This window comes from Arachis duranensis, chromosome 5 (genome assembly GCF_000817695.3).
Source record: "Arachis duranensis cultivar V14167 chromosome 5, aradu.V14167.gnm2.J7QH, whole genome shotgun sequence".
Taxonomy (NCBI): domain Eukaryota; kingdom Viridiplantae; phylum Streptophyta; class Magnoliopsida; order Fabales; family Fabaceae; genus Arachis; species Arachis duranensis.
The window spans coordinates 97343029-97362213 of record NC_029776.3 but is presented as its reverse complement, the minus strand read 5'-3'; the positions used below and the strand labels follow the sequence as shown (position 1 = coordinate 97362213).

The following is a 19185-nucleotide window of genomic DNA, read 5'->3' as shown; positions in this document are numbered from 1 at the left end:
CTTGCAATACTTCCACCACGAAAAAAATGCACGTTCCCCATGGAAAAGGGACATCAAAAAATTTCTAACCAAGACGGATTCAATAAGAGGTATACCACCAAAAGATGAAGAACCTCCACATCCAATAGAGATATTAAGTTTAGTCCATGGCCACTGGTACGGATTTAAAAAAAATTACAAACTAACTAGCAAGTGCACCTGGTCGTACCAAGTAATACCTCAGGTGAGTGAGGGTCGATCCCACGAGAATTGATGGATCAAGCAACAATGGTTGAGTGATATACTTAGTCAGACAAGCAAAAAGGAGTGTTTTGAGTTCAAATTGCATTAAACAATAATAAAAGAAACTAAGAAAGCAAACAGTAAATTAGTTGTGAGAATTATATGAGAAAACAGTTAAGGTTTTTGAGATGTTCAGATTTCAAGATTAACAATTCTTATTAGCCACTTTGATTATGGAAAGATTCAATTCACAACAAACTTTAAGTGATTAGATTCCAATTTATAGGTAATTTAATTCTCCTCTAAATCAATCAACTGTCATTTCCTTAGTGATTAGATTATATGCTAACATGCTGCCTACCAATGCCATGCAAATTAGCGTGGATCTCATTAACCACACTTGGTGGAATGCTATCCTCTGCTGTACAGTTCGAACAATTCTCCCTACCTCCGCCATTCTCCTTTCCGGCTTCATTATGCTCATCGGGTGCATGAGGTGCTTCATGATCCTCCTTGTTCCCTACGCCATCAAACTGAGCACAGACACCACAGACGGTTGGAACAGCTGGAGATTGTACTGGAATGACAACAATAGACCGAACGAGCTTCAAAATGGGAAGTCCGACGACGATGGGATTCAGAAGAACCAATAAACAAACTTTAAGCCAACCTCCGAGGTCGGAGAGCTCATGTCAATTGGGAAGATATTCCCAATCCGGGGCGAGGATCCTTTCATGGAAGAGATTTTACATCTGACGTGTCAGATGGAACTCGTAGCAAAACTTTCCCAACAACGTTAACTAAAGCGGCAATGAAGTGGTTTGACAGTCTTCGACCTAGGTTTATAACTTGTTTCGCCGACCTTGGAAGGAATTCTTTTACCCGATTATTCATCCAGTAAGATAAGGTCAAACACGCTTCAAGCCTTTTTGGGCTCAAGTAGGAGGTCGGACAAACCCTTCTAGCTTTTGTGGAAAGCTTCAGCAAGACCTGGCTAGAGATTCCAAAATTGCCTTCCAAAGCTGCCATCATGGGAAGTAGCTGATGGCCTCAAAGAAGTATGTTCTCTGAATCCATGTCGAAGAGGCACCCGACCTCCCTGTACGAAGTACAAGAACGACCGAAAAAGTACATCAAGGTGGAGAAGAGTGGCCAGCTAAGAGAGCATGTCCCAAGGTGGAAGTACAAAAGGTGAATACACTTATCAGTCGCAGATGTTTAAGTAGCCACACGTGTGTGATATTTATGGACTGCAATATAAAAGGGAAATCGTGTCAAGCACACTTCTTTCCTCACCCATTGTACCCTCATCCATTGTTGCCATGATCGTACTCTACACGATGGAGTTACCAAAAGATGAAAGCATTGAGGATGCAGTAAAGCGTTGAAGGAGAACAACAAAGGAGGAATCAATGGAGCGGGTGACCACCGTCGATGATGCAATCAGCAGTGTTGATGATCAGACAAAGGTATGAGAACGTTGTTGTGTTTTTGCAAAGGTTCTTTTTTTTGTTGATAATCTATTTAGTATAAGTTCCACACGGAAACAGTGACATGCTTCCCTTATATCGTCATTGTTCAGAAACAATTAACCAGAGATGACATGATTTTGGAGATCCTAAAGACACAAGCAAACCAAATACAGGCACTAACCGCAGTTGTGGCACAGCACGGTCGGGTGCTAGAACTTTTCACATCTTTAAATGTACCTATAGTTAGTGACAAAAAACCGATCATGGACCTGGACCTAAAATTGGATGCCAATGGAGGAGTGGATACTTACCAAACACAATAACCGCCGGTGAAAGAGGTAGCTAACACTGGGATGCTCCCAAGTGAAGCTCCGACGCACTAAGAGTGTCCTCCACCAAAACCAATCGACGTTGTCCAATGTATGTTGGCGCCACCGGCTACAAGGATGGGCAGGGTCATTAAGGGAGCAGCCAGTACTCATCCTCCAACATCACAAGTCAACTTAAAGGTTTGTAGCCTCTAACCTCATTTTCTTTTCAGCTTATTGTTGCCTTATTTTTTTAAAGAAATTATAATTATAATTTCCTTGATGTCAGGGAAAGCTGTCCTTTAAAGATGAAGGGGAATCTTCACACGAACTCATTAGAAACATAAGATCCATTGGTCTTGGCTCTCCATGGACATTTTACACACACAGGAGTGCGGACATTAGGTCGGAGGAGACTCCAAAGGTACAGAAAACAGTGCATGGAAACACTCCACAGCTATTGTGTTATATGTTTAGGGTCTACTTTCTCACATTTCTGATTTCTGTGGAAAGAAAGATTTGTTTTCGGTCCAGACAGAATTTTTTTTTTTGTTTTCATATTGGTCCAGACCACAAATTTATGGGTTCATTTATCCCACCGAATGTTTACCTCACCTTTTTTGGGCCGGCATACGTGGCAATTTGGACTGCAATTTTTTTAAACTATCTAGACCAACATTTGCATGCACAATATGGTGAACATACTGTTTCAAGGCCCAATACTGCAACTTGGGCCACATGTGGCTTTATTTCAACCCAATTGCTTTCTCATAGTCCGATAGATTGCTTTCTATTTTTTTCGTTGTTGTTGGGATCAATTTAACAAAATTCTAATTGGGAGGTTTTTAAAATTTTTGTTTTGTTATGCAAACTGTGTTACCTCAGGACCATTGGGTCCTCTCTTAAATTTAAAATGTCTTGGGTTCGTATAATAAGAATTTTAATTTTGGCGATTCCAACACCTTTATGTATAAACAATGCTTGGACCTGTCATTCTGGCCCCCGCTAGGGATGCAGTTTGTTGGTCATGAATTTGCTGTTGCGGCCTACATCTTTGTCAATGGCCTACAACCAAGGTGAGAATTTACCTGTTCGGGTCCTCTTGTTCCAAAGTCTCGTCTTTTTTGTAAACTAGTTTCTCTACTAACGGCTCTTCTTTTTTATTTATGGCATTCTGGTAGCATAATATTGGTGGAGAATGACCATTGACATGTGGGATCAGAATTTGATTTATCTGGATTCATTGAAGTCTAGTGACGAGCGACATGCTCGAATAGACCAAATGATAGAAGTTGTGTGTTCTTCTCACCATTGATTCTCGTCTAATCATGTAGTCATTTTGTTTTTTATTTTTATTTTTTATCTTATTGGCTTCGATGTTTTGTTTATTTCTTCAATGATTTGTTTGCCTGATCAACAATATTATAAATTTGTTCCCCAAAGCTTTATAATTTTTAAGCTTGATGCCATACATGGTTCTAACCATTGTATCTCACTTATTACTGTAGGCTCGTTTGCTTGAGTTATTATTGTTTGATATGTCGGCATACGAGTCTAAGACCACTGTTCCAAAGTGTATATCAAAATTTAGGATCCATGAGCCACACATTTCTCAACAGGCTGCGGACTCATATGTTGTCAATTCTTTGAAATGTTCCATTCTGCCATGCTTACTTTATTCATTATAAATGCATCGTGTTTACAGCATGGACTGCGGAGTTTGGGTTGCAGAGTGGATGATCCAATATGATTTATGGACATCGTACGACCTTCAGGTTAGATAATTAAATGGTTCAGGGAATGATTTTTATCTTGTATATGATTTAGGTTGAAGTTCGTTCGGTCACAATGAGCCTATATATATTACCATTGTGCGTTCTCGTTTCAGGAGATCAACGACACCACCAGAATAACCATTGCTATTGATTTAGTTATGGGTGACCACAACCCAATCTCCGAAGAAGTTCAAAAGAAGGTCGTTCAATTTTAGGACAGGAACATGATTTGTTTTTACCTGAAAGGAGTTAGACCAAGATGAACCGTAGCCCTGTGGGACCACTTAGTCCCTGAATTTCATGTGGATCGTATGATAACATTTTTTGGGTGTTTGAACGCTCTTTCAAATACAGTAATGGATCTTTGGATTGACGAATTGGCCTGCATTCATAACTTTGTCGGTGCTCCCTTTTTTGCTCAAGATGAACGAAGCCCAATCTGGATTGAAAGATTGGTCATGTGACCATACTTGTCGGGTTAACATTTTTTGGTATTAAATGCATCAAATGAAATCTGGGTCGCGTAAATTTTTTTGTGTCCATAGTTGACGGTGATAAATTTTTTGCTCTTGAATTAGTGGTCTCTATTATACGCAGAAAACAATATTATTGTATGGCATGTTGTGAATGTTCCTCAATAGATACATGTTCTAAATGAAATGTTACCCTATATTTCATTCATTACACTTGTTCATGCCGCATGCATGGCGTTCAACATGGGCATACTAAGGTTGGCATGAATGAGTAGGTTTAAGGTTAGATATACTAGTTACCTTGAGTCACGGAAAACATGCCCCTATTATGGTGGATTTTTGGTTGCATCGACTCATTTTTACCACTAATAAAGTCTGTTACCACAAGTCATTTAACAACCTAAATACCGTCTTTGCTTCATAAATATTGAACAATTTTAATTCAGGACCGCTTGGATAACAAGGCAAAGAGAACACGGCTGGTTAAAACATATGAGTCTAACTTATGATCATGGTCAGTTGACAAATACTAAGGATGGTAGACTAAATGGAAGTGGTCACGGGAGTATTTCCAAGACTTTGAATTATTTGTATCCTTACTATTACTAGTGTTATTATTAGTTTCATTATTCTCATCTTATTGTTCAATGTTTCCGCACATGATAATTTTAGTTCTTTCAACCACGAATACAAATCTAATACACACACTTCATCCAATGTATGTACTCCAATAGAAAATACCTGGTTGCAATAATTTTCCATAGAAAGGATATAATTTGTTTTCCAAATTCCCTTAATCGGTGGAACAAATAACATTTCATTGGCACTAAATTAGGCAGTCAACCACCCAACCGATACTATACTCAAGCAAGGAGAGAAACTTACACTTTAGAAAACAAATAGCGTAAAGCACAGTTATAATATAATGAAACTGAAATCTCTAATGAAATCGATATTCGGCTAACAATTATGATGGAAGCCTCATACCCAGTCTTGCACTGATATTAATTATTTGAGTCATCAGCTGCACAGGTTAAAGTAAATATAATCACCACATTCGGTTTAAAAATTTCTTATTCGGTGCCACCAGAACATGAGTGCGAAACTCAGATTTTTAACCAGAACAAACTTACCAAAACTACGTACCTGTGTGAGTAACTCATCTGTGCTACTTCTCATGTTCCTGTCGTATTCCATCGTCTCACTACATCCAGTTGCAACAGGTATTTCATCTTCTATGAAGTCATCAATAGAAATAAAAACTCATAATTTTTGAAACATATGAATGTACTTGCTACAATAAGAAAGGATATGTTGCGTTTTCACCCTTTCCATTGGCAATGACCCCACCGACCCTAAATTTATTGCCTCAAAATCTTTGTTGTCTTCAGCTTTGGAAACAAAGGTACGGTCCACATTGCAGTGCTGTTTTGTGTGTCCTGTTTTTCGGCAACAAGTGCAACGCCTCTTCCGTCCGCCCTGCCTCCTAACACGAGGAGCACCCTTGGTCTTCACCACATCAAGGTCATGTAAATCAATCGTATCGTGTGCTTTCTTCTGACAGACATTTTAATGGCCTCTATCCAGTTCCTGACACAGTGTATAGAGACCGTTAAGCACATGTGTGAACGACGATGGGCACCTAGCTCCAACATATAGCATCCACTGTGTGGCTGTATGAAGTGCACCATGGCGCTGCAAAAAACCCCTTTTACTACCAAATTCCGTTATCTCGACATATTTATCCAATGACTTTGCATCCTTACGCCACCTCTTCAGAACCAGCCTTTCAGGAATTTGAGTCAAATGCTCATGCTTCATTACAAAAAATATGTGACGACAAGGAATTTCCTTTTGGCTCCAAAAATTGCATCGGCACTCCATTTTCCTTGAAACCCTATCGTACAACACCATCATCTCTCTACCTGAGTCGCCGTATTCCTCCAATGTGTGTATACATCTACAGCATACTTTTCAAGAGGATCCAAACAAGTTGTCATAACCGGTATCCCATGGAGTGATCTAAATTGTGCAAGTAATTTGTTATTTTGGTACTCTCGCATGACCAACCCCAAATTTTGAACCATATCAAGGATACTATGCCTAGACTTAAGAAAATTCTTCACGTACACGTTAATGCCTTCGCACCGGGATGTTGTCCGAAAACCTGCACAAAACTTGTCTCGTAGATACACATTAGCCCACATCATCCTCTTTTGAAAAGTTTCTTTGGCCCAAAAACTGTTTTGGAACCCATACTCTTCGACGGTATCATCCCACTCAGCCTCGAATTCATCTATTTCCATATCTGAGTACAACCACCGGGTGAAACATTGCCGCAGTTTCTCTTCCTTCACATTAGCGGTTACGTTTTTCTCCATATGCCAAGCATAAAATCGATGTGTTGCCTCCGGAAAAACAGACTTGATTGTAGCTTTCATCGAATCACAGCCATCCGTGACTACAACTGTCGACTTCTTGTTACACATGACTTCCAACAAATTTTCCAGCAGCCACTTATCAGACCCAACGCTTTCATCTAACACCAAGCCAAACCCAAATATTGTCGTCTGCTTATGGTTATTCACACCAGAAAATATCACCAGCGGTCTCCGATATTTATTTTTCTTGTAGGTCAAATTAAAGGTTAGAACATCCCCAAAGTATTGGTAATCAACTCTACTGCCACCATCGGCCCAGAATATATTGGCCAGCGTATTATCCTTAGTAACATTATACCTAGCCATCGACATCGAATTGGGCCCCGCTTTTCCCTCCAAATATACGACAACGGCGTTAGAGTCCCCGTCAATAATCTTTGCATGCTTAACCTTGTTAATATAATTGTATGCATCCTTCTTAGTGAAGCTCTTTAGAGAATAGCCACTAGCCTGTCCAGTTATATGCCCCAGAATCTTAGACGTCAGAACACCATAAGCCTGCATACCAGATATTTGTGCCTTGGTAGAACAACTTATTTCTCTAAAATTTGTCATCATATGAACCATATATGCCGGAGTTAAATCATGGTTATGATCTAATACTATTTTTCTCACCCTCCATATACCACTGACTACATCAAGGTAGACTGACAGCTTTGCCTCACAATTTGTGCACATTTTCGGTTTGTGACCTCTCTGCCTCTATAGCCTATCATAGTGATGACGTTGTCTCAGACCCGCTCTGTTACAAAAAATCTCCTACGAATAACCCTTCCACTTTCATCTTTTCCCGAGTCACCCTTCCGAATACCAAAACCAAAATATTTGCCGAACCTCCTGTAAAATTCATATGCTGCTTCATCGCTTCGGAATGCCTTACTCATTATCTCTTCCTTACTCAATTGCAATACCTCTCCATAGTAACCGGCTTCTTCATCCAACATTTCATATCCACTCTCAGCCATTAAAATTTTCAATGAATTTTTGAGTTCAATAAATTCAACAACGAATCCCCTGGAAGAAAATTTGCATCAAAATAAATAATAAAATTAACTGATCACTAAGACAGCAACAAAAAATCTCCTCACCAGTGTGATTGATTAATTCCAAATACAATACCTAAGTCACAGAACATAATGTTTCCTTAACAACATCACACTATACTCACTAATCAACAACTTTGCAGTACTTACCAACCCCAATACATGATATACCTGAATCTCTATGGATTAAGTCCACTTATCCTAAATATCACTTCATTTTGACATATGAAGAAAGCACGCTACACTTACTCATCAACTTAGGCTAAAATTTTTTACAATCAATCATGCAGCAACAACAACAAGCTCTTTTCATTTCTAAAAAATTATTCTCAACCATCATTACATCAGAAAAATATCTTACATCACAAATTATATGAATTACCAACAAATCTCCAATAACACTTACATATAAAAAAAATTTGGCATCGATTTCATTTGCTTATTTTTCATTACATCCTCTTTTGTAAACAAAAAATCCCCGATTCTAATTTTAACTTTTCTTCCACCACACAATTCAAACACACCCTTGCATAATCTTCAAAGTACAAAATATATGTGTTCTATTGGAAAAACATACCGGCTTAAATGGTACCGACACTAATCAGCCCTACTCTCATTCCTTTCCCTTCATACTCTTCAATTTCTCAGGCTTTTCACCGACACAAATTATTATTATTATTATTATTATTGTTGTTGTTGTTGTTGTTGTTGTTGTTGTTGTTGTTGTTGTTGTTGTTGAGTTTGAAAAACTTAAATTAAAAGTGATGAACAAATATTATTAAATATGTTTAAGTGTTTAAATAATTTTCAATGATTTGTTTGATAATTTTTATTCAAGTATGCAGGAAGCAAAATAGTTTTCCACAATGGACCAAAAAGCTAATCAAGCCCACTTTGATTAATGAATTAATTTAGCCTGGTGCAAATTAAATAGATCAAGTGGCTGAATTTTGAGATTGAGATAAGCCCAATAGGTTGGAAAAATATTCAGCCTTTGGTACAAAAATGTTTTAATTATTATGGCTGAATTATTATTATTATGTTGATTGGGCCAAAACTAGTAGAGCAGCCCACTTTGGTCAAAATATTATTTTAGCAAATTAATTCAAACAAAAAGTGGCTGAATTTTGAAATAAAGAAAAGCCCAAACCTCAGGTCCATTTTGATAAAACAAATGATGAAGAAAGTGGCCCAAGGAAGCCATACGTTGATCACAAAACAAAGGGGTTCATTTTGGATGAAACATGGTTTGGTTACCATTCACTTGGGTTGAATTCAAATTTTTATTAAATGGATTTAATGCCTTAGTAACCGGAAAGAGAAAGTTTGAAATTGATTTGATGGCATTAATTGTTTTACACGTTACAAGGCATGGGGGTTTTGGAAAAAGGAAACTCAATTCATTTTAATTTCCTTTCTTAATTCCTTTAAAAGCTTTTCTGCATTCTCTCTCTTCTCTTTCTTCTCTGTTCGGTTGTCACTTCACAGGAAAGATGGAAGAAAGAACAAGCTATCAGAAGAAGGAAAAAGAAGCTAGAAGCAAGAAAAGGGCCATTGTGATGATGACGTTATCAGAAAAAAGATTCACAGTAGGGTGTGGCTGAGATCTTTGCCATTGTAATTGCACGTTGGTTTTTACATTCGGTTCTCTCTCTTCTCTCTTTGGCCGAACCGGTTTTGTTTGAAGAAGAAGAAGTTTAGCTCGGTTGGACTGGTTTCAACCTTGGAAGCTTCCCCTTCTATAATAAGGTGAACAACCAAGGCTTGAAGTAAGGAAAAAAGAACGAAAGCACAGAGTTCTCATAGCTTTCGAAACTAACAGAAGTTCTTCTCCTTCAATGTGTTTCATGTTGTATTTTTCTGTTTAGTTTTGTCTGTCTTGAGTCTCATGGAAAAAGACAAATAGTGATGTTTGTATGAAAAAGCCATAGAGCAGAAAAAGGCAAAGTATACAAAATTAAAAGAAAAAGCTATAGATGTCCTTAGAGGTCCTTTGTACATCTGTGTTGTGTTTTATGATTCTGTGGGAATCCCCTTGCAAGTTGGGTTAGCACTTAGCAGTTGAAAGCTTGGTAGGTGACCAAGTGAAGTTCAGGATTGGGATTAGAATTCTGGACTTGTCTTGGATAGGAAGGGTAGTTCCTAGGGAGAATTGGTGTCTGTAATCTGCATGATTATAGTGAAATTCTATCATTGTTGTGATGGAGACTGGATGTAGGCTGCATTGCACTTAGCAGTTGAACCAAGATACTTCTTGGTGTGATTATCTCTCTCTTCTACTCCATTTCTGTTTCTGCTGTATAGGAGACAAAACTGAAAAATATCTCTTGCCTGATTACGAGACAAAAAGAAAAAGTCTCTTGGGTGGGCATGAGACAAAAAGCAAAAATATCTCCTTAAAGCATTCTAAAAGTCAGCAAGCATTACAAAGCAAAAAGGGGCTAAGATTCAACCCCCCTTCTCTTAGCCACTGATTACCATTAATTATTAGACTCGGGCTAAGCCCAGAGAGGGAAGTCAACATCCCAATCCATTTATGTTGAATAAATAACCTAGCTGCAAAAAATCTTATTGGGCTTGAACTAAAAATAGCCCAAACATTTAATCACAATAATTAACACAACATAATACTTATCTCATTAATCTGTTTTACCTGTTACGGTCTGCTATTTCTGCTTCTGGTCAGAGTTGCTGTTTTTTAGGTAACAACTTGACACATGTTCACCAACCAACTTTTCCACGTTACTTCAGAATATAAGAAAAATTTTTCCTTCATCACCATAGCACTGCCCTAAAATTAAAATACATTCATCTTCAGTAGTAGTGGCCTAAAGTGTATTCCACGCGCCGCAATCAAATGCCATGTGAGGACAACAATTTATTATTTATAGCATGTGATGAGAATTACTTATAAGGGCAAATGACCAAATTAAAATAAACAATAGAAACGTTTACCAGATTACAACAATGGAAAAATTGATACCTGGATGTCTTGTTTCATTATCTATATAAACCGTGGGAGCCAACCACGGTTCCTAGCTACATATAAACCGTGGCTGGCAGGCAGGTTTTACTTGGAAGAAAAGCTCAACGTAAATCGTAGTAGATAGCCACGATTTACACTTTATGAATGAAAGATAGAAACCGCTGGAAGTAGCCACGGTTTATGAAGAAAGATATGCATGAAACGTGGCTGGCAACAACAATTTATGAAGGACCTCCAATGGGCATAAACCCTTGTAACCTAGCACGGTTTATGTAGATGGAAAATCTATATATAGGTGAGTGAGATTCAAGCTGGTGAACAGATCATTATCACAATGTCAAGTGAGGAAGAGAGTGTTCTTGTCTTAGTGCATTGCTCTGGAAAAATAAAAAAAAAAAGCAAAAAATATGGTGTGAAGTTCACTGACAGAGAACCGTTGAGTGTATTTGTTAGTTCATCAAGCACTTTGTCGGATGTGAAGAACAGCATCTTGCAGAAGCTTGGGGTATTTGGGAGCAAGTTGGTGAAGAAGATTTTCTACAAGATTCCTATCGCTGTAGTCTCGAGCGGTGTTCAGTATGATATATTCGTGTTAGCGGCTGAAGAAGATATTAGGGTTCTGTTTCATTGCGTAAGGAGTTTTCCAGAGGTCAGAATACACGAGCTGTATGCGAAGTTGGAGATTGCTATCGATAGTTCTGGGGCATTGGCTCCTGTTCATAGCTCGAATGCCGCAGGCGATGCGTCTTGTTCGGTGCCTGCGATCCGGCCATCTGTTCCGCAGGTTGCATCACCTTCCTTCGCAGCTAATTTGGTACGAACGGAGGCAGTTTGTTCTATACCTTTCCCTAATCAAGGGGGCCGGCAGCAGGCATTTGATGGGGAGTCAGGTCGTGCCATAGTTGATGAAGGTCAAGGCTTCTGGGAACCTGATCGAGTGGAGAATGCAATGCGGGACGATGACTCTGACCAGGAGCCTGTAAATATCTTTGGGGATATCGATGATGACACCGGTGCTAATCCACATGCACAACAAGCGCCTTCAAGCTCTGGCACACAGCAATATCCTCCACACTTCTCCACTCTAAACTTGGAGGCTCTGGGTGAACACCCGGCGGGAGTTGCTACAGTTGGGGGTTCATCTACAAAATTTCAGATTGGACAATCCTTCTAGAGTAAAGATGAAGCTGTTCTGAGTGTGAAGGACTATAGCATCCGTCGAGGTATTGAGTACCGAGTGTTAGAATCGGACCATCTGAAGTATCATGGAAAGTGCAAGGATTTCGGCAAAAGTTGTAGTTGGCTGATTCGGATTTCGCTCTGTGCACGAAAGGGCACTTGGGAGGTTAGGAGGTATAATAGTCCCCACACTTGCTTAGCCACATCTATTTCTAGTGATCACCATCAGCTTGATTACCACGTTATCTGTGCGAGGATATTTCTGTTGGTTAGTGCGGATGCTGCAATACCGATCAAGGTGTTGCAACAAGCAACTGAAGCTGATTACAGCTTCAAGCCCAGTTACCGGAAGGTTTGAAAGGCAAAACAGAAGGCAGTTGCACAAATATATGGAGAGTGGGAAGAGTCTTATGCCGAGTTGCCACGTTGGATGCTAGGGGTGCAGTTGACGATGTCCGGGACAGTTACTGTGTTGCAGACCTCTCCTGTTCGAGTTGTGGATCAGATTGATGAGTCAACAGTGTACTTTCATCGTCTGTTCTGGACATTTCCACCTTGCGTTGAGGCCTTCCAGCATTGCAAGCCGCTTGTGAGTATTGACGGTACCCACTTGTACGGCAAATATGGAGGCATCTTACTGTTGGCGATTGCACAGGATGGGAACTCGAACATCTTCCCGATAGCATTAGCCCTTGTGGAGGGGAAAAATGCCGAGTCATGATCATTTTTCTTGTCCAACCTAAGAACGCATGTGACGCCACAAGAGGGTATCCTTATTATCTCAGACAGGCATAATGGCATCAAGGCTGCACTTGAGAATCCCGAGAATGGTTGGCTGCCTCCACGTGCTTATCGGGCGTACTGTATCCGTCATGTGGCAGCGAATTTCAGCCTTTCTTTTAAAGGTAAAGATGCCAGAAGGATGCTGGTTAATGCGGCCTATGCAAAAACTGAGGCAGAGTTCTATTACTGGTTTGACATCATGCGTACAGAGAATCCGGTCATGTGTGACTGGGCGAACCGGATAGAGTATGACATAAGATCTTTTGAGAAGCGAAATAAAGTAAATTAGACTTTTATTTGTTTGATTAGTTCTTTCCACATTTTCTTCATTATTGTAAATGGAAGTGGACCTAACACCAGGATAGCGGTAGACGGTTCGGCCACATGATAATGAACATCAGTGAATGTGTGAATTCCGTGTTAAAGGGAACTCGCAACCTCCCGATCACTTCCCTGGTTAAGTCCACATACGGAAGGCTTGCTGAGCTATTCGTGCTCCGGGGACAAACAGCAGAGGCACAAGTTGGATCTGGACATGAATTTTGTCAGGCTTTGGTCAAGGCTATTGAAAGGAACATAAGAGGCTTTGGTCAAGGCTAACATGAGACGAGCGAGGGAAGGTCGTCCGAAGGCAACTATGGTCTGCGGTGTCATGGATCGGTCTGCTGAGAACCAGCCCAAGCGCTGTGGCCTTTGTCGACAGCCTGGTCATACGCGAAGGAACTGTGGCCAGCGAAGAGATATTGCTGGCGGGGATAGTTAGGATGTATTATTTTGCGTGCTGTTAGGTTATTAGCCTAAGTTAAATTTGTGTCTGTTAAAAGCATTAGTGTTATTCATCTGTTTCTGTATCGTCAATTAAGAATGTTTCTTTCTTTACTTGTTCTATTAAGACAATTTAATTAGCGTTAGCGTGCTTATATTCTTTAGTGTTAATGTGCTTATATTGTTTAGACAAACTAACTCGAAACGACTACATCATGAAACATATTTAATAGTCACATACATAGCGATAAGATACAACACCGGATAGCAGAATAAAAGTTTAAACATGAATCCAAGAACATAATGAAACAAAGTTCATAGAAAAACGGAAAAACACAGCTAACTAATCATAATCCTCAATGGTGTCACTGTCGTCATTGTCGAACTGACCAGGAAGGTGACCTCCAGTGCCACATAAAGGAGCACGACGAACCCTCCTCGGTCTCTGATCCACCTGTGGCACTGGTGCCTGAGGCGGAACGGCGCTGAATGCCGAAGCTGGGGTCCCTCCTAACACGAACCATGGGTCAGATGGAGAAGCTGCAGGCTCATTCAGGTCAACCGGCAACTGTGGCTGAACATCATGAACAGGTGGCTGGTGCTCGGCATAATGGGAATGAACCTCATCCATCTGTTGCCTATAATGAGTGGCATCATCGTCCCCTAACATGTCTGCTATATCTCTAAAGAACTCTGACTGACTCACAGGACGCCACCTCTCAATGAATGCGCTAAGTAGAGGCTCATCAACCCAGAACCACTGACTGTTCAGCCTAGCCAAGTGATACAAGCCCGCGGTCTCCAGATACAGTATGATACGGTCGTGTAAAGGCATATTCTGTTGTCTTCTCACACCGCTAATAACCCTAGTAGGCTGCAAAAAGATTGATAACAAAATCTCAACACACAACAATACTAACAACTTCCACTAATATCAATAATAATAACCATAACAATAATAGCGAAAATAACACTAACAATAATACTAACACCTCAAACTAAAAAAATAATTCTAACAATAACAAAAATTAGAAATTTAATAAATATAAAAAACTCACATTGATGATAACAGGAAAAATTTCCATAATAACTGTTAAAATAATAATATAACATCTAGCATTAATAATAACAACATTAAACAAAAAATAATAATAAAAAAGCCGTTTAACCAACCTCTTGGTCGATAAATCCAGCCACATGCGCGACGCCATTTAACCGGTACATGCGAGCTTCTTCTTCCATCGGTTCGCCACTCAACTGGTTCAAAATCTCAAACAAACTACTAAACCAAAAAACTATCTTTCTCTCTCACCCACCAACCTTCTCCAAATTTTTGCAACCTCACACCCTCACCAGCCACGGCTTCCCAATTTATATCTACACACTCATAAACCGTGGCTGCCTCTAGTGTTTTATGCACAAACCACTTCCTTCATAAACCGTGGCTGCCTCCTACGGTTTATGTATTGCTCTCTCCACAAGTAAACCGTGGCAGCCTCCCACGGTTTACATTCAAATGCTCTTCAACATAAAACCTGGCTAGCAGACACGGTTTATGTTCATTTAGAAACCGTGCTAAGCTCCCACGGTTTCTATATAAAATGAAACAAGACATAAAGGTATGCACTTTCCAATTGTTGTAATCTGGTAAAGGTTTCTCCCAATTGTTTTAAAATGGTAAATTGCCCTACTTATAATTTATAAACAGGTGTTTATATGTTTTAGCTTATTACCTAATATCTTGATGGTCATGTTCAAGAGTAAGAACAAATTAAGAGTTAATAGTCTAAATCGTCCCTGAGGTAGCGTTTGGTGGAGAGACAGAGACGGAAAGACTGAGACTGAGAGACAGAGACTAAAAGACAGGGATTGAAATAAATCTCAGTATTCTGTTTGGTGCAAAATGGAAGACAGGAATTGAAACAAGAATGAAACTCTAATTTAATTTGCATAAAGGGTAAAATTGGAATTAATTAGTTGAAATGAAAGTATTTTAGGTATAAAATATTATTAAAGTTTTAGTCTTCATCTCTAAAAATTTCAGTCCCCTGTGTCCCTACTTTTTGGAGGTACTGAAATACTGAAATTTTAGAGACAGAGACAGAAATTTTAGTACCAGTCTCTGAACTAACAAACACGATACTGAATCTCAGTCTCTCAGTCTCTGTCTCAGTACCTCAAAACAAACGTTACCTGAAAGATATTCAGTATCCATTTTGGTCCTCGAAAGACAATTAATCAAAATCATCCCCGAAAGATACACGACTTGGTCACGTTAGTCATTCCGTCAGTTGGATGATGACGTGGTGGGTTAATGCCACGTGTCACAAGATGATTGGTTGACGTGTTAGATCAGTGACGCCACGTGTCACTTGACATGTAAAAAAATTATTTATAATCAAAATAGTCCTTCAAAGTTTAGACGTAAGTCATTTCATCTCTAAAATTTTAAAAATTAATCAAATTAGTCCTCATATAATTTTTTTATTTTTTCTTGATAATATTAAATTTGAAATATTTTTTTATACTATTAATTTTAATAGAAATGTAATTGACAAACAAAAAATTAGTATTGTATCTTTTCTTCTTAAAAATTTTTTCAATAAAATTATCTCTCTCCTTTAATTCTTCTCAAAATCTCTCTTATTCTTTTCTATTCTAAAACTTTTTTCTTACATTATCACATTTTTCTAGAATATATATATATATATACTCAAAATTGAAATGTATCTATTTGTTAACCTAAAAAAAGTTATATGCTCAAAATTAAAATTTTTGTATTAAAAAAAAATTATATAATCTATCTCAAACATATGAAATACACAAAAATTTATATAACTTATCATATGAAACATATGAAATACACATATAATCTATCATAATAAATTTATGTTGTGACCTTTCCATGTTTAGGAACTTGACTACCTTGTTGGGCTGTATCAAACCCAAAGAGGCCATTTGCTGCCATTGTGGGTGGTTCCAAGGTCTCATCCAAAATTGGAGTGTGTTTATTATGATAGATTATATGTGTGTTTCATATGTTTTATATGATAAATTACATAAATTTTTGTGTGTTTTATATGTTTGAGATAGATTATATAATTTTTCTTTTAATACATAAATTTTGATTTGAACATATAACTTTGTTTAGGTTAACAAATACATACATTTCAATTTTAAGTTTATATATATATATATTCTAGTAAAATGTAATAATGTAAGAAAAATATTTTAGAATAGAAAAGAATAAGAGAGATTTTGAGAAGACTTAAAGGAGAGAGATAATTTTATTGACAAAATTTTTAAGAAGAAAAGATACCATTATTAATTTTTGGTTTGTCAATTACATTTCTATTAACAAGAAAAAATTAAGAAAAATTATATAAGGACTAATTTGATTATTTTTTAAAATTTTAGGGATGAAAATGACTTACGTCTAAACTTTTAAGGATTATTTTGATTAAAAATAAAATTTTTACATGTCAAATGACACGTGGCATTTGTCACTGACCTGACACGTGGCATGCCACGTGTCACTGATCTGACACGTCAACCAATCATCTCGTGACACGTGGCATCAATCCACCACGTCATCCTGTGCCACGTGGTACTTAACGTGACACGTCATCATCCAACTGATGGAAGAACTAACGTGACCAAGTCGTGTATCTTTCGGGAACAATTTCGATTAACTTTATCTTTCGAGTACCAAAATAGAGATCGAGATATCTTTTAGAAACAATTTTGAATATTAACTCCCCAAAATATCTTTGGAACAATACATAAAAGGCCATGACTATGGTGGCTTTCAATGTGGTGGCTATAAATGCCTATACATTGACTTATCAATCTAACAATGATACATGGCATGATATTTTTTTTTTATAAGAGTTATGTTAAATAATTAATAACTTTTTTTAAATAACATAAATAACGGACCTTAAAATTATTTACCTAAATTTTTATATTAGAATAATTATTTACATATCTAGTAAATTGAACATCCGATATATCTATTATTCAAATTATTTAATATTTTCATTGTTTACTAATATTTTTCTTTTTTATAATTAATAATTTTAAATTTCACTTGACTAATATTAAAATTTAATTAATAACAGTTATTTTAGACTTTTAATTTTTTTATTGCAGAACAAAATAATTAATTTAATTAAAAATAAAAGATATAAATAATTATTTATTAACGTGAGAAAAAAATTAATGCAGTGTGAATATTTTTATAGACTACCATTTTTTTAATTTTGTGCATTGATAGCGATTCCATTTTCGACAATGAGAGAAAACGATAAATTATTTTTTTATTGTCAAAAAATATGATAAATGGTCTAATTTTTTCTTTTATTACAAATCCATAAACATATCATTATTTATTAATAGTATTGTAACTAAAACGTACTTCAATTTTTTATTGTGTATGATTAAAAATTTCATCATCTAATAATTTGTAAAATTTATAGTCACCATAACCACCAAAATTTGTCGGCACCATACACTACACCTACATAAAATGACTGAAAATGGTATTGACACAGCATTGGCTTTGTTGTTATATGACGAGAGAGTTTCAAAGCAACCCACGCTATGTATAACTTGGAGCTGATGGGTTCATTTGCGTAGTGCTATATATGCAAACATTTCTACGAATTAACAAATAGATATCGGTCTATTAACAAATAGATATCGGTCTATTAACAAATAGATATCGGTCTATTAACAAATAGATATCGGTCTATTAACAAATAGATATCGGTCTATTATAATGCCATATTCTTTTACATTAATTTAGACATATTTAACCATTTTATTTATTCTCTTCGTTAACAAAATAATCTAATATGATTTGTAATACATTAAATTTCTACATTTTTTTGTTTTAAATAAAATTTATTCATCAATTTAATCAATTTCTTTTTTTAATAAATTCTCTTTCATGTCTTAAAATTTTTTATTTTATCTATTTTACATTTATATTTATTTTAAAATTTTTTTAATTATCTAAAGATGATTTGATATTTAATATTCTTTTTTTAAATAAGCATCTATTTATTTTTTAATTTACTAAAAAAATTAATATATTTAAACAAAATAATTATTTGAATACATTATTTCTTAAATGAATCTAAGAGAGATTAAAAAACAGTTATTTTGATATATAAAAATGATCACGTAATTTTCAAAAATACAATGCCACGAGTCACTACAAAAAATAAGTGGTTTAGATACAGAAAAAATCGTTGCTAAACTCTAAGATAACGGTAGAAATCATATATTGGCCACGAAAAAATATTTGTGGCTAATCGGAGGGTTGCATTTTCAATTTGTCACGATTTTGGAGTTATTAGCCATAGTTTTAAATATCGTGAAAACCTTCGAAGAGCCACGTTTTGTATATCATTGCCCACACATAATGCTGTGGCTAAATAAAATTAACAAAATCGAAAAGTATAATTCTACCATACTTCATCCATAGCTAATTTGTGCAGGTTGGGTTTTTCAGCCACAATTTTTTCCGTGGCTAACGTCTGTAACACCCTACCACACAGAGTCTTATGCTTAAGTCATAAAACATAGGTGGTGAGGCATTACGACCTCTAAAAATAAAATTTAATATATATAGTAGTGTGAAAAATGTTTATAACTAGGAGCCTTTGAAAAAAAGGAGTAAAACAAAATCGTTAAATTGAAAAGCGCAACACTCGGATCGATAACGTAACGAA

General features: G+C 36.9%; 2 protein-coding genes across 2 annotated transcripts; one reads left to right on the top strand and one right to left on the bottom strand.

The window, feature by feature from the left end:
* Positions 1 to 5131: 5131 nt before the first annotated feature.
* Positions 5132 to 7656, bottom strand: LOC107490732 (protein FAR1-RELATED SEQUENCE 5-like). Its single transcript, XM_016111541.1, has 5 exons — positions 7429 to 7656; positions 6176 to 7189; positions 5861 to 6065; positions 5397 to 5485; positions 5132 to 5248 (listed from the first exon to the last, which is right to left on the bottom strand). Exons 1-5 carry the CDS (start codon positions 7654 to 7656, stop codon positions 5132 to 5134), a joined length of 1653 nt encoding a protein of 550 aa, XP_015967027.1.
* Positions 7657 to 11054: 3398 nt separating this feature from the next.
* On the top strand, positions 11055 to 12257 carry LOC107490731 (uncharacterized). Its single transcript, XM_016111540.1, has 3 exons — positions 11055 to 11087; positions 11202 to 11849; positions 11895 to 12257. Exons 1-3 carry the CDS (start codon positions 11055 to 11057, stop codon positions 12255 to 12257), a joined length of 1044 nt encoding a protein of 347 aa, XP_015967026.1.
* Positions 12258 to 19185: the final 6928 nt, after the last annotated feature.

Excerpts from the sequence above, each read along its gene's own strand:
- LOC107490732 (XM_016111541.1), bottom strand. The coding sequence starts at position 7,656 with ATGGCTGAGAGTGGATATGAAATGTTGGATGAAGAAGCCGGTTACTAT. Across the intron at positions 6,066-6,175 it reads GGAGGAATACGGCGACTCAG|CATGAGCATTTGACTCAAAT; the intron begins GTAGAGAGATGA and ends TTTGTAATGAAG. Across the intron at positions 5,486-5,860 it reads GTTCACACATGTGCTTAACG|AAGATGAAATACCTGTTGCA; the intron begins GTCTCTATACAC and ends ATGACTTCATAG.
- LOC107490731 (XM_016111540.1), top strand. The coding sequence starts at position 11,055 with ATGTCAAGTGAGGAAGAGAGTGTTCTTGTCTTA. Across the intron at positions 11,088-11,201 it reads AAGAGAGTGTTCTTGTCTTA|AACAGCATCTTGCAGAAGCT; the intron begins GTGCATTGCTCT and ends TCGGATGTGAAG. Across the intron at positions 11,850-11,894 it reads ACCCGGCGGGAGTTGCTACA|AGTAAAGATGAAGCTGTTCT; the intron begins GTTGGGGGTTCA and ends CAATCCTTCTAG.